The 15675-nt window shown below is 45.8% G+C and overlaps 1 protein-coding gene across 1 annotated transcript; it reads right to left on the reverse strand.

Moving 5' to 3' along the window:
• Positions 1 to 3507: 3507 nt before the first annotated feature.
• Positions 3508 to 15410, reverse strand: LOC128302918 (uncharacterized). Its single transcript, XM_053039768.1, has 7 exons — positions 14937 to 15410; positions 8721 to 9814; positions 6326 to 8651; positions 6029 to 6254; positions 5207 to 5530; positions 4940 to 5111; positions 3508 to 4866 (listed from the first exon to the last, which is right to left on the reverse strand). Exons 1-7 carry the CDS (start codon positions 15408 to 15410, stop codon positions 4131 to 4133), a joined length of 5352 nt encoding a protein of 1783 aa, XP_052895728.1. The 3' UTR covers positions 3508 to 4130.
• Between the last annotated feature and the right edge of the window lie 265 nt (positions 15411 to 15675).

A 15675-nucleotide genomic window follows, 5' to 3' on the forward strand; every position in this document is an offset into this window, starting at 1 on the left:
GCAATGTGAAAATGCAGATGTCATCTCTTGAAAATCATGCTCTCCTGGTATCGGAAATCTGAAAACAGCTCGTTTGTATGGAATCTCGTACCAGCCGACGGTACGCAGCTGATTATCTCAGTCGTGAATACACACGCAATACAAAACCACACAAGGCGATCATACCGAATAGCAAACAGTTCCCCTCGCCTGAGTAAAATGTGGATACAGATCACACACGCTACACATAGCCACACACGGTGATCGTATCGCTCGAATGGTGAGAGCGAGATCGGCTGCCGATGCTAAATACGAGCACCGTGTGATAAGACGAGCGTGATAAGACAGGTATGCGAATGAGAGAGGGGATTCTTTACCTTGAAGAGAGCGATGGTGTGCGATGCAGGGTTCACGTCGTATGTATTGACGAGTCCAGCTCGGAGTTGCTTTGTTCGGGAAAGGCTATATGCGCTGACAAATTCGGTAGAGCTATCGAATGACCGTCAAATGTTGTTGCTGGCAATGATAACTTGCCAATGATTATATTATATTATATTATATGAGATGTATGAGACAATTATATGAGATATCAAAACGAGCCAAACAACATCACGCGGAACATGTAAAAAAAGTCCCCAAAAACCCTGCAAAAATATCCAACGTATGGGAAACTCTTCTCTCACGCGCAATGAGAACACGCGAGAGCGGCTCAGCTATATGCACGCTGCAGGGACATACATGTTACCTCCTGTTTTGGATGCTCTCTTGGTGTCGCAAATCTGAAAACGGTTGGTTTTGTATGGAATTTCGTAGCAGCCGATGGAAAGTTTGGGCGAGGATGCCGTTTCATCCACCTTCCTTACCCTGCGATCGCTCTCGCGGGTTTGATGGTATGCAATGCAATACGGATGGGCAAATTTATGCCACGCCTGGTTTACACTAGCGATCGCTTCACGGGTTTGATAGTATGCGATGCAATAGGGATAGGCAAATTTATTCCACGCTGAAGGTGTCACCGCTTGAAAAACATGCTTTCACTCAAAATTAACCACGTTAATTAAATAATACACCCAAATAATGATACTTACATATTGTTTTATCATTAAAAATACTTTCGGATGCTGCTTGTTGCGAAACTAAAATCGCGAATTTAAGAGTCGAAAGACAATAATTAGTTTGAAAATACTTACAGCAATGCAGTTATGTTTCATTTATTTGTTTGTTCGTTTTTTTATTACACTCTTGCCTTTCCAACAAAGTAATTTTGTTTTGTGTTTCGTTCGTATGTTTGATGAATGTGGTAGTTTTTCGCATTCCTTCCCATTTGTGTTGTAGTGGTCAGGATGTGTTTCGGCATTTATGCTTCCGGTTCGACAAAATGTACTTCATTTATTCAACTTGCTTTTAAATATTTGCATGACCGTGCAGGAAAACTTTTACTAACGCAGGCGATTTATTTGTTCAAGAATTGTTTTTTGTTTCTTCTTATGTCAGCGCTTCTTTTTATCTTATGTTATATAAAAACAATGTTATTTTTCACAAACTTTATAATAATTATATCGCCACAAATCTTGCTCAAACCAGAACCAAAACAAACCCGCTGTTGATTATCTCAGTTGTCCATACACACACAGGGGGAAAGTACCGTACAGCAAACAGCACTACTCGTGTGAGCAAAACGTGGGTGTTGCCCACACACACGCAACACAAAACCACACAAGACGATCGCACCGAAGACCACACAGTTTCACTCGCCTGAGTAAAATGTGGATACAGATCTCATACACGCTACCCAAAGCCAAACATGGCGATCGGATCGCTCGAATGGTGTGAGCGAGATCAGCTGCCGATTCTAAATCCGTGCTCACTACCGCGCAAATGAGAGAGGGGATTTTTCCCCTTGAAGCGATGCAGGGTTGGCGTCGTCTGTACTGACAAATCGTACTCTGTGTTGCTTTGTTCGGGAAAAGCTAAGCTAAGCTATAATATGCGTTGACAAATTCGGTAGAACTATCGAGTGACCGTCAAATGTTGTTGCTGCCAAAGATAACTTGCTGAACGTGTCAATTATATGAGATATCAAAACGAGCCAAACAACATCACGCGGAACATGTCAAAAAAGTCCCCAAGAACCCTGCAAAAATATCCAACGTAGGGGAAACTCCTCTCTCACGCGCAATGTTACCACGCGTGAGCGGTTCAGCTATATGCACGCTGCAGGGACATACATGTTACCTCCTGTTTTGGATGCTCTCTTGGTGTCGAAAATCTGAAAACGGCTGGTTTTGTATGGAATTTCGTACCGGCCGACGGCAAGTTTTTACGCATTTTTTCATTGACTGGTGGAGATTTAAACGCATGCGCTAGACACGAAAATAATGTGCGTGGAACGATCGACATGGTGCGGATAGAGTTTTTAAAACAGAATGTTCACAAATAACCACGTTTATCAAATAATACACCCCCATTATATTTAGGTATTATTTTATCAATAAAAATACTTTCGGATGGTGCTTGTTGCGAAACGAAAATCGCGAATTTAAAAGTCGAAAGACAATAATTAGTTTGCATTGCTGTTAGTATTTTCAGTTTTGTTTCATTTATTTGTTTGTTCGTTTTTTTATTACACTCTTGCCTTTACAACAAAGTATGTATGGTTTGTATGGAATTTCGTATCAGCCGGCGGAAAGTTCGAGCGATATGAAGGATCCGCCCGCAATGATGGTCCAAGGACAATCCGTACGAAAGATGTATTGTGGATCGATCGATCGACGCGCGACAGGAACCGACTCTTGCACCGGGACTATCATAGGAAAATTGGACAAATGTGGTTGCAGATCATTTCAAGGGCCTCAATGCCCCCTCCCCCCTCCTTCATCGTTTTTTAAAATTAGAGGCCCCAACTATAATTCCGCCCTGGGCCACCAAGGGGATTAATCCTCCACTGGTCTTGAATATTCTGTGATCGCATGACAACAATTTTTGTAATATATTGGCATTATTTATAGCACATCATGCACCATGCGTCATCGAAATTACGACCGCATCTCTCTATCACGGTGTACTCACCTGCCAAATTGACCTGCTTAAAATAAGTCTTTTTCACGCAACATTGGATATTCCAAGTTTTCAAGTGTATTGAACTCTGAACGTTGAGCCACAAAATCAAGGGGTTCTTCCCCTGTGGTGTTTTTGTTTCATGAGTTTTGAAATCAAACTCCAGTTCGATTTGCGCATTACAGATCCCTCTCGACCAACAAAGGAGTTCGTATCGATATCTTCACGATCCACAATGATTTACTTTGAAATATTTTTATTCCATTGCCAGACCTAACTTTTGCATGCAATGAGTTATTTTATTTTGATATTCCTAGTAGAATAAATGTAGAAGAGAACAAAACCTTTAATCTGCCGCATATAGTGTCGACTATTTTTATAATCTGCTCTGTACACAACTTTCGACACTTAACCCTAGTTGTACATAATGCAATGCGTACAGAATAGCGTGTAAATGGTTTTACTTTATGGTTAAACTAAAATCGATCCTGCATTCTTTCACTGTAGTCCAGCAGCAGCTTTTATACATTCTAGTATAAACCTGCGTGAGTGTTGTGAGAAACAAGATTGCTAAGCGTTGTCCGCCGTCACGATATGTGCCACAGGGATCACGATCAGTGGGATTTATCAATATATATCTGTAACGTCACTAGCCACAGTAATGGTAAACAGTTGGCCAGACTGATAATAAATATTTACAGCATCTTCCAACGGGATAAGAGCATGATAAATCCTTGCTTCTTTGTGGGTTTGCTTCTCGCAATTATATTAGCAGACGAATGAACTATGGGATTATTATAAAACTATTCTTATACGCATAACAGTATGAAGATTGAACGAAAAGTTGATGAAAAACACTATTGATTAAAAATAAATCGTTATTGCAAATATGCGTATTAAGCTTTGTGTGGGAAAATGAAACCGGCTTGTATGTAAGTAAGACGGCTTTTCGTTTGAGCGCATCCACTAAATATAGAAACAAAAAATGTAATTAACCAAAAAGCTATATCACACAAGCTTACTTATGAGTAAAGCATAACGTCCCGGTCCACAAAGAGCGAGAACGATGGGAGACTGGAGTAGGGTCATTCGGTCTACAACTGTATGAACTTAGTAGTTACGAGTTGGCGCAATCGAATGATGCGGTTGTAGATTTTAATGGCCGGTCCTATCTTCACGCCGAGATAATCGATTAGATCGGATTGTGTAAAGCTCAGAAACGATCGGCCAGTGATTTCCTCGTTCCGGATCTTACTCGCGTACTCCGCGCAGCCGGGCAGTTGCTCTATGTAGCGTGCCATCTCATCCGTCGTCCAGTGTAGTGGATTTTTGCGCATTGCACCGGTCTGTTCGGTACATTCGTCCAGGTAACGGGAGTGCCGTTGCCAAACTTCGTACGAATGCAACAACCGTGGACCGTACTCCTCAATTACGGGACGTGCCAAACGGATGAATTCGTTCGCGTTTGTAGCGCGGACCGCCGAATGATTACTGCCGGCAGTATCTTCAGTTTCCTTGATCTTCGCTATAATACGCTCCTTGGAAGGATCACGGGACGGTGGTGGTGTTGGTGTTGAAGTCGAGGTAGCAGTACTAAGCGGTTCTTCCGCTTCTTGCTTAATGCGCTTCGCCGGTACGGGTGTAGGCGTAATGCAGGCGACGCTGGCACGTCTCCTTGCTGCCATAACCTTGCTGGCGTTCAGCACCGAGGTAGCCACACTCTTCCGCGCAGCTGCCTTTACTTCCGCCATACTGTTGGAGTTGAGTTGTTTGACAGTTTGCGTCTCTTCGGCAGGCTGCATCTTCACGATGTTATGAGTTTGTACTTGGCTGTAAGCGTGTAAAGAACGATTGTATTTAACATGCTCGAGTGTAAATGTGTAACACGAAAAAATCCACATACTCATGACTAAGACGGAGCGGTTTGCGGTCTTCGCTCATCCAGTTGATACGTTTGTACGGACATTCAGACGATCGGTCGTGGAACTTTTTCTGCGAATATCTGCTATTGCCTCGGCTTAGGCAGAACTTTAGCTCGCACGTGCCGTCAAATGTGTCGCTGAACAACAGAAAATCTACAAATATGAAAAAAAAAAGTGAAGAGAGTGTAAAAACAAACAAACTGTATCTCAATTCCCTGTTGCTCAAGCAGTGCTTGTTGTACACGTACTGGGCGGTGGTTCCAATGGATGATTCGTGCGCGCACACCAGTTGATGGGATGCAGATCCGTGCTGTCATCCTCAATCCAGAACTCATACTCCAGTGGCCAACCCTCAAAGCATATGCTCAATTCGTAACTGTCGGTGGAAATGATTTTTGCAGGGCGAATCAACTTTTTCTGCTTCCTGTCCACCACCTCGAGCAGTTGGCCAACTTTGAAGTTAACCGGAGGGCGTGTTTTAAACAGTGGCTTTTCCGCCTTCTTGATCACGCCCAGGTTGTTGCGTGACTTGACCCGCAGGTACTTATCCCAGTCGAATGGTTTGTTCCAATCTGCAAAAATAGATGCATATTAAACAGTAGGCAAAGGGACACGTCGAGTGGGACGCAGCAGAGTGGGTCAGCTACATGGAACTCAACTGATTCTTTAACGACTTTTACTTAAGCAATAATATTGACTTCATTTTCTGTCAAGACCATGGATTAATTTGAATCGAATGATTTCTTTCGTCAGCCTTCTTCGATTATTAACTTCAACTTAGTTACGTTCGAACCAATTGGCTGCATATTTACATTGTACTCACAATTAACATCAAATAATCTGTTTTAATTCTATTCCTTCGATTCCAACAAAGAAGTATGATCTAATTTTGCGTTTCACGGTCATTCCGGGATCTTTTCATCTAGAAGATATTTTACACTACGCAAGTCAGAGTTATTGTTTCCTTGAGTCCATATGCAGATAGCCCACATACTGTAGTTTGAGAGTCCAGCCAAGATAAGCTGGACTTGGCTGAAGTGAACAGTATCCAATATTAACACCGAACTTACCTGGTGGTGCGGTGATTTTATCATTGTTTTCCTTGTGCCAGTTAATTGGATGAATGTAGTTGGAGTGAATGCTCACCCAGTAATCGTATCGGTTATCCCATCCGTCAAAGTGTATCAGTATCCGGTCGCCCATTTTGTCCGCCACCGTAGCGACACACACTTTGCCGGACTTTTTCAAATCATCCGCCTCTATGGCCATGCCGATTTCGAACTTGTTTCTATCGCTCTGTAATGATGCAAACGTTTGAATCGATTAAAAGCAATGGCAATCAAAGCATGGTAGATAGGACACCTTACCGTATGATTTAGATGCAGAAACATATCACTCTTAGGCATGATACCGTTCGATTCCTGCAGGTAGGTTGGCCAGTGGAATGGCTGTCCTATGTACCTGGCCGGTGGTTGCAACACACGGTTTGTCTTCTGACACCAGCCGGGTGGAAAGATGTCGATGGAGTCTGCATTCACCCAGAAGTCGTATTCGGTCGGGTAGCCGTCAAAATGTAGCTTCAGACGATAACCACGCACCTCAGTCACCGTACAGACGCAGAACAGGGAGTTGTTCTCCGGATCGATCGCTTCCAGCTTCATGCCTATGCGGAAATTGTTCTCCATCGAACCCTGATCAGACGATGGGAATGCGTTAGGACCAAACAGATGGATCGGAGCCGATTCGAGCTTGTTCTTTTTGAGATAATGGTTCCAGTTAAACTCGGTGTCCTCACCACCATCCACGGCGGTGTCTGCGGTAGATCGTACCGCCGACGCCGGAGGTGGACTGATGTCGAGCGAGGCCGGTATTAATTCCCGCAGTGTCTGCCGTTTAAGGAAGGCGCTAGAGTTAAGGCTCAGCGAGCTCACGGAATCATCGTCGCTAGTGGATGAGGCCGTCGTAATAGAGATCGGTGAAGCTTTCTTCACATTTTGCTTCACCGGTGGCTGCTTCTTCTTGGACCGCTGCATCTTCTGCTTCTTTCCTGCTGCGGATGGAAGCTTACCCACACCAACCTTGTTTTCCTTCGACAACCCGTAGGTTTGCTGCAGAGCGTGCGTTGAATGCATGATGTAATCTCGCAGAACGGTTTTTTTGCTTGCCTGCACGCAGCTGATGCTGCAAAAGTCCGGTGTAACAAAATCAGCCGCTCGGCCACGGTTCGAGCATACCTCGCACTTGTAGAAATCATGCTCCTTGTAAGGATTCCGGTTTGCAGTCGTCGACAGTAGCGGCCGGTCGCTAATCCGCAGCTTCATATCACGATAAATGTCCGTCTGGCAATGCAGATCGTACGCTTCGTCCGAGAGCGGTTGCACAATGCCAAACTTGTTGAACTCGAAGTGCATCGAGCTTTCGCTAAGGTACCCCACGCCATCATACCAGCGCAGATGATCCGCAACGGTCGAAGTATCGTACACCGGTCCACCATCGTCCTGCAGACTTGCGGACGATTCGGATGGCGTGATTTGATTCGAAGCTTCGCCAGCAGCTGCTCGCGACTTTTTGCCACCGGGTCGCGTTCCCGATGCGCTCTTTTTGATCGATTCCGATGATGGTTGGTTGCCGCGTGCCAGCTTCCCAGGGGGTACGTTACTATCGGAGGACATGGATGTAGACCGACTGTTAATACTACGCTCAATACTGTTTTCCTTTGCCAAGTGTTGCTTTTTGCGAATAAACTCCTCCGATGTGACCGATTCCTGATCCATCTCGTTAACTGGATCGGTCGCCGGTCTAGCTTGCTTCTGGACAACACGTCGTTTCTTCAGCATATCTTCGATCTGTTTCGGTACATCAATCGTTTCATTACACAATAACGAAACGTTTTGCGCTGATGGTGATAATGGTGACGATGATGATGATGGTTGCGGGTGTACCAATGGTTCTTTATGCTTTTGATTACCAGCAGAAATGGGTTGCGGTTCCTGCATGGGACCGGGTTTCCGCTCAAGACAGATCGTGGCCTTACGTGCATTATTGGAACCGAGCGGTATATAGTAATTTTCGTCCGTAAACGGAATAGTAACACCGACCGGTGGTGCCCGAACCAGAGCAAACTCCGAAAACCGTCGGCGGTTCGGATTTATCTGCGGAACAGCAGCATCCGCAAATGATAAGCTCATTTTTACCTTTGACTGTTGATGCTCGGAAGATGAACGCTTCTGCAATCGGGGACTTACGTTTGTACCGGTACCGGTCGCTCCGACTTCCAGCGATGATGATTCCTTTTTTTCCGGAGTTTTGGGTACCTCCCGTGGATAAGAAACATTCTTTTCAGCTAACAGACCTACCAGGTTGGAAAAATTGGATCCATCATGAGACTGTTCGCCAACATTTGTCTCTGGATCGTTATCAACCTCTACCAAGTTTTCCCCGTTTGCCTGTGCAATAATGGCAGCACGTTCCATGCCTTTGCCGAAAATCATACCTTTATCGCCCTGTTTCATCTCCGGCGTGTTGGTTTCGCCAAGGTCCATCACCAGCATGGAACCATCGTTCGACAACTCGTCCTCGGTGATGGGAGCAGCTGGTTCATTTTCCAACTGTAGCGACAAATTTACGTTTGCTGTTTGGCCACACTGTTCCGCAAAATGTCGGGCACTCGAAGGAAGTGGCATGGTTTGATCTCTGTTAGGTTCGGCAATGAGTTTCTGATCCGAATATATCGGTTGTAGCTGCTGCTGCTGCTGTTGCTGCTGTTGCTGCTGCTGCTGTTGCTGTTGCTGTTGCTGCTGCTGCTGCTGCTGCTGCTGCTGCTGTACGGTCTGTTGAGGCGTGAACGGAGTCAGTAAAGGAATAGGAAATGCTTTGATAGGTTTCCTTAGCTCTTGCTGCTCAACTGTGGCTGCCGGTACCTTTACTATACCCATGGACATACGGCGCTTGACTACGTCATTGTTGACAGGACCCGTGACCACTATCTGGCGAGCCTCGCCATGAATCTTGCCGGTGACAGCTACCGTTGGTATCGGAACACCGGCTTTTGGCACGCTTGTAACAATCGTTGCCTTATTTGGAGGCACGTACAGCGGTGGCATATTTGCCGGATTAATTGGACCTGCTGAAGATGAAGCGATCGGAAGCCTAGTATTTAACACTATCTTCTGCGGTTGTTGGTGCGGCTTTGAGATCGAAATGGTACCAAGCGACTGTAGTACCGGTGGGGATGGTGCATGTACGAGTGCCGGTTGTAGCTGTGCATTGACCGTAGCTATCGGCAGCACGGCAGTGGGCTGCATTTGAGGCTGTGGCTGATAAACGGCACCCTGCTGCGTTACCTTGATGGTGGTACCGAACGGAAGCACGAGTTTCGACCCACCAGCGTAAAGTGCGGACTGATCCTGAAGTGGGTTGGCTTGTATATGCGCTGGTACAACCGACTGCATCACCACACTCGATACACCACCGCCGTTCGGAAGGTTTCCTGTGCTGGTAGAGTTCATTACGACGGAGGCCGTTGGTACCGATTGATTAATTGTGACCGCAGACGGTAACAGTATCGGAGGCACAGTTGATACAGGCGAAGAAGCAGTGGTTATCAAACTTTGCACCGTGGGCATCGGGGCAATTGGACGATACAATCGCAACCCGGTGGTGGTCGGTGTTGTCGTCGGCCCAGGAATAAACTGCAGTTCGTTGATCGTACCGGACGAATTGGTCGGCAATATCACGGTTGGGCTGGCGATCGGTAAAGCCTGTGCGGGGTTTGGTGCTATGATTGATGATGGACCGTTTTGTTGCTGGTTCGACATAGCTTTAGTTTTGCCAGCCAGAACACTGGAAGGATGAGGCTGCAAATGAAAAAAGCATAATACATCGTTAATAAACTATTGAATATTTGAAATAAAATGAATATAATATAATTTTCTTTTCGACTGTCTACTCATATAATTCTGTTTTAAATTTTGCCGATCTTCACATCAAGATCTTCTTCCTCATTTATTTGCTCAAAATTTCCAATGCATATCGGTATCGTGTAATCCGTATCCTGCAGAAACCACGTGTCACTAACAATATCACAGTATCGCCACCCGTATTAAGACGGCCGCTAAAACAACTACACCTTATTTGGCGATACTGTAGGATATTTCACCTGTTTACCCTCCCTTACTCGTTGTTGTATATATGCATTCGAACACAACCTTATCAGGCAGTGTTGGTGGTTGGATGCACTATCGGTGCAACGTACCATCACACAAACACATTTATATGCAATGCTGCTAGAACGAGAGAGCCCGCGTACGCATATGTGCCATGTGACATATACTTCACATCGGAATGTATTTGCATTCCCAAAACGGTTTCAGCTGTTATTGTTGTAATCGGGGGCACAATGAATTTGTCACTAAACGCCGTGGGCTGTGGAGCATGCATGTGCGCTGCTTCGAAATGCACACCGGGAAACAATGGGATCAAAATTCACTATGGGATTCCGTATCCGATTCTACACCGCACCGTTCCACAACACGTTCCATTTTTTTGGTTTAAAGAAGCAACCAGAAGCACACAACATTTTTGAAGAAGCTATAATTTTAACTAACAATCCACAACCATATTGACACACTGTCACTATATGCTCGACATGTTCGATGTTCAAGTCAACAGCAGCACACAGAGGATTTGTGACATTTGTTTTACTGAAACAATGCTTTCACGTGTTATCTCAGCAACCCATGCGAAAAGCAAAGCTGATCTTCAAACCGTTTTCCATAGAACGTGATCGATCAACACCAATTGGTTGAAGTTTAATCCCTCCCGTAGCCACAGCATCCTCCCGCCCTTTCAATTCTCCATTGCATCACATGCCGCGTTCTGTCAAAATACGGCATACGAGCCCCGGGTACTAGGGCAGTGTGCTTTCCGAGCTGGGAATTAAGACTGCGATTCCATCAAACATTATGCGTCATACGCACCACCAAAAGGTGCGTGCTTCACGAAACTTTTAAAATAGAGAATCACATGCGTTACGTACACTGCCAAAAACCGGGGTAACGGAACACAACGTTGTTGACAGATGCGATAGGGAAAGGGTACACCACCATGTGAAGCTTTCTAATAAAACACCACACTTCCTGCATCATGCCTACGCACACTGACTTTGATGATAATCAGGAACCGTATCACACTGTTTGGCACATCGTCTTTGATTAACTAACGATTAACCACGGTTGAATATTGTCCCTCCCGTACCCGTCGTCGACCAGCACACTTTTTATTCACAACACACCGAGAGTTCAGTTTATTGATCTCGTACTGTCTACCTAAACACCTGATAACAAGCAGTGGCGAATAGCGGCCAACAACACCACACCACCACACACCGGGGAGAAAAGTATTTCGTGTGTTTTCATAAAAAAGTGATACGGGGATTCATCGATTCCGTGGAATGACTTTTCTAGCGGCCACAAACCAAACTCCGCGTAATTACACAAACACGCGTGGGACGTGAGGGTGAGAGGGTGCGGCTAGCACCGAATGACGGTTTTTGCGGAACGATAAGATGATGCGAAGCGATTATATCTGGGATTCATTTGCACTGCCTTGTGTGCATATAAATAACGGGCGGAGGCTCTCCGTAGCCGGAATATATATAAAACAAAGGCGGCGCATAAACTATTTTACCCGTTCTCCACTACAAAACGGTCTGCTGTCGTAGTGCGGACGAACAGTGGTTTGGTAGTAACTTGCTGGCCAAAAGGTAAGCTTTGTCAAACGTGGCTTCGCGATGCGTGTGTGCTTCACCTTCTGACGGTTGTTTTCCCTTTTTCAGCGGGTCTGCTAGCTGCAAAATGGCACAAACCGAACGGGTTGTTCCGTGACAGAGAAGAAATTTGTGATTAAATGTGGGGACATTATTAAAAACAAAACCATACACACCACGGATTCCGATTGCACACACTTACCGGATTCAGCGATAGTTGGACGTTGTGATGATGGCCATGCTTGAATATTGCCAATACTACACACCAAGGTTGTGCAATTGGGGAAACGTGCACGTTCGGTGTGTGAAAAGGAAACCAGTTGCGGACACCTTTTCGCTGTAGTTTTACATCCCCACCAGGAAAACGGGGGGCCAGAGCATTGGATGTTTCACGTTGCAGAATTCACACCGTTCACAGACTATCCCGAAGGACAAAGCATGTTTCAATTGGCGTTTTTAGTTGCAACACGAACATGCAAGAACAGCACACTACCAACTAGTGAACGGATCGAACGGATTTCTTCACTCTGTCCCTGCTGCAGTACACTTCTCCAAACCGGGAACGGTTTGCACGTTGTGTGCGGTTTTAAGTTCACTCTTTTCGGCCAGATGCCGGATGGTAAGAACCCCGTTGCGAGGCACTACGGCTTCACACAGAAAGGTACACCGCACAACGCCATCGTCACCAGGTTGATTCTGACCCGTTGGAGGAAACTTTGCGAAAGGGAACCTGATTTCGTTTGACCACGCGTATGTGCTGGCTCGTGGTGTAGTACTTGCTTGCCAGAGCAGAAAACCAGAAAACACACGTACGCATTGCACGTCCGTACACACACGCGGAACCTCACCACACTGTGTGCCGTCGTCGAAGGTAAAGCCCCCCTCCCCGCTGAAATGCGGACGAGCAAGCGAGCGCGAACTAGCAACTGCGCTGTGTATGTGTTGTGCTGCTTCTCGTTCTGGCGACCTTCGCGAGGGTTTTCGGTTCGGTATTGGTACGCGTTACGCGCATTGCGAAGCGTTACACATCCAACGCGTCCGGTAAAAGGGATCCGCCGTGCACGAATTTTTGACCTTATTAAAATATAGCCGCTGCATGCGAATAATGTGCAGTACACGTATGTGATGCTATTTTATCAGCTACCAGAGTCATTCATACAGAGACACCCAGCCGAAGAAAATGGAACAAATGGCGCGTTTGAAGGACAGGCTGTGGAAACGCTTTCGTTTCCAATGGCAACACCACACCAGGGTTGATCAACGTGTTGCGGCTGCAAAGTGTTATCCTTTTGGCGTGTAGGTGCGTAGAAAAGATCGCAGTACACGCAGCATTATTCGATTTTCAACGCACAACCGCGTAACAAAAAGGGTAATTCTTTGTCGTGAAAATGATGAATGGTGCGTAACACATAAGAAAGTCCGTCCACCGTATATGGTGGCATGTAACGCACCACTTGTTGTTGGCTCTGCCGCACGACTCTGCTGTGATTACGAAATTAATAGCAAATGGTACAGCAGCTTTCTTCACACAGTTAGCAGCTTCGATCGACCCCCGCGTGTGCGTTTCGGTGTGTTTGTTTTTGTCTCTTCCCTTCACACATAGTGCATCTCTAAATGCACAAATAGATCTTATTTCTGCATTGCGAACTGCATACAGTTGTTGGACTCACAACACCTGCTGTGGGATACAAATCCTGGGGTACGTGTATGTGTGCGCTTCGTGTGTTGTTCTATTATTTTGCCGTTTATCAATAACTCACGCGACCGTTTTTTTCTGCTGCTGTTGTTTCAATCAAACTTTGCTTGATTTGTTCTTTGTTTTGCGATGTTTTGTACGCGAATTGGGAGCAGCATTTTTGGGAACGATGGTTGAAATAAAAAGGTAGCAACGTGACGCACATTTCATCGGACTCGACGATGACATCGACGATGATGACCACCCCATCGGCAAAGCATTGTGTATTGGGTCAAGAAGCTTTTTGCGTTTAGTTTGCCGTTTTCATACAAGATAAGCTTAGCAACCTTTGGTGCTTGGCTGTTGCCGTTGCTGCTAAACGATGCACACAACACTACATTTGTTCGGGTTTGTTTGTCATTTTTCTTCGACACATTCTTGCGCTCGATTGGGCGTTTTGGTCGGATATAGTTGTATGTGTGTGTGCACGGGTACGCACAAGATGTTATTGTAGCTGCTCTCTCATGCCTATTGCTTCACAAAAAAAGTAAACGATAAATATAGTTAGCAAGATGATAACGAATGAACAATTCGAACAACCGAGTGCGGTTTGACAGTTGTGTGCTCCGTGTATCGGATGAAAGTACGTACCCTCTGGGCGGACAGAAACAATTGCCACACAACACAACCGATAGCAAAAAGCGTGCACCAACGAACACAGAACCGGGTGTGTTAAGCAAGCTGAAACCAAATACGCACGATCGCTACCGAATTGTTTCAACTGGAAAGGACACACAATTCGGCTCAATTTCGACGTACCTTTAGCGGAGGAGCTGTGTTTCACTCACGCGCTACTATCTGACGGCATCACGCAACCATGTGTTGCGGAGAACGATACACAAGAACTCTTACGACGTTTGAAACAATCGCCAAAAAGGCGTGATAACGCGTGGCGATGTGGTGGAAACCTTAGCACGGGATTTGTGATCGTTACCTTTTCTTCCCGGGTTGTGTGTTGTGGGCGGTTTGTTGTTTGGTTTGGTTTTGTTTTGCAAGCTGCCACACACAAACGAATCGATCGAGTTGATCACAGACCGTCTATTTTTCCACTGATTATTGCTGCTGACTGCCGTTCGTTAAATGGTATCTGACGGCGGGTGTGTCGGTGTGTTTGTGTGTTGCGTGTTTTAAGTCAGCATTTCCCATCCTTAGCATAAAGCAGCACGGGCGAGAGAAAGAGAGCGCGATACTCTCACGGACAGCTGCTGTCAGTGTGTTCCGCTACACAACATCACACGCACACACCAACGAAACCGGGCCGTGCGAACGTGCAGCACGTTGTTTCGCGCTCTCATGCATTCACTCTCGCAAATGTTAGTTTCACGTTCGATAACACATCGTGCCTCTGTGAAATGCACAGTACAGCTCCGCGGAAAAGAATGGCGCGTTTTAAAAATTTGCACCCAGTACACAACAAGAAATTATGAAAATAAAACACGATTGTGGAATCAGTTCACAAACGATTATTATTACTTACCATGGGAATCTTGAAGATGCTTACGTCCGGACGTACATCGATACGCTTCTTCGATTCGATTCGATTATGTTTCGATTTACTGCTCTTGGTTGCATGCGGATGATTCGGTACCGGTTGCTGATTCCGCATTACAAGCTGCACGTTTTCGCACAGTACAGGCTTGGGGAAAATAGACGGTATCATCGTCCCATCACCGGACAGGATCGTTGCGTTACCAACAATGTCGGTACCAGACGCAGAATTAGTCTGCACTGCTCGGAACAGTAATTCACGGCAATCGAGTGATAATCGGTTTCCTCGCAACAGTTCACCTACTTTAAAGTTGGGAACGGCACCGTTTTTCCAACCATCCGCCGTGGGTATTAGCAGTGAAGTTTGTGCAGCTTTTTTTGGTCGTTGCGATTTTGTACCACGGTTTGAGGCTTTGCACGTGATCTTACCGGCTGCCGGATTCGGTACGGGTGGTTGCTCCATTATTTGTAGCGTAATGTGTTCTAAAACGTGAAGAATTTACAGAAATTTTTAACCCGAAAAAAAACTGCCGAATGGAGTGCAAATGCGTTTTTTCAAATAGCTAACATCGCACCGCTGCAATGAAACGCTGTGTTGTGCGCGATATACACCGTACTGGTTGTGTTTTTACCTGCTGTACTTAGTTGTATAAGTTTTCTCTCTCACCCTGTCTCTTTTGCATTCAGCGCCACCACACGCACACACACGTACGGCCCTCCCGTAGGCT

Source organism: Anopheles moucheti, chromosome 3, assembly GCF_943734755.1.
Source record: "Anopheles moucheti chromosome 3, idAnoMoucSN_F20_07, whole genome shotgun sequence".
In the NCBI taxonomy this organism is placed as follows: Eukaryota; Metazoa; Arthropoda; class Insecta; order Diptera; family Culicidae; genus Anopheles; species Anopheles moucheti.

Coding starts and splice junctions, on each gene's coding strand:
- LOC128302918 (XM_053039768.1), bottom strand. CDS start 15,410: ATGGAGCAACCACCCGTACCGAATCCGGCAGCCGGTAAGATCACGTGC. Junction 9,815..14,936: donor GCATCTTCAAGATTCCCATG/GTAAGTAATAAT, acceptor TTTCATTTGCAG/CCTCATCCTTCCAGTGTTCT. Junction 6,255..6,325: donor TTCTGCATCTAAATCATACG/GTAAGGTGTCCT, acceptor GCATCATTACAG/AGCGATAGAAACAAGTTCGA.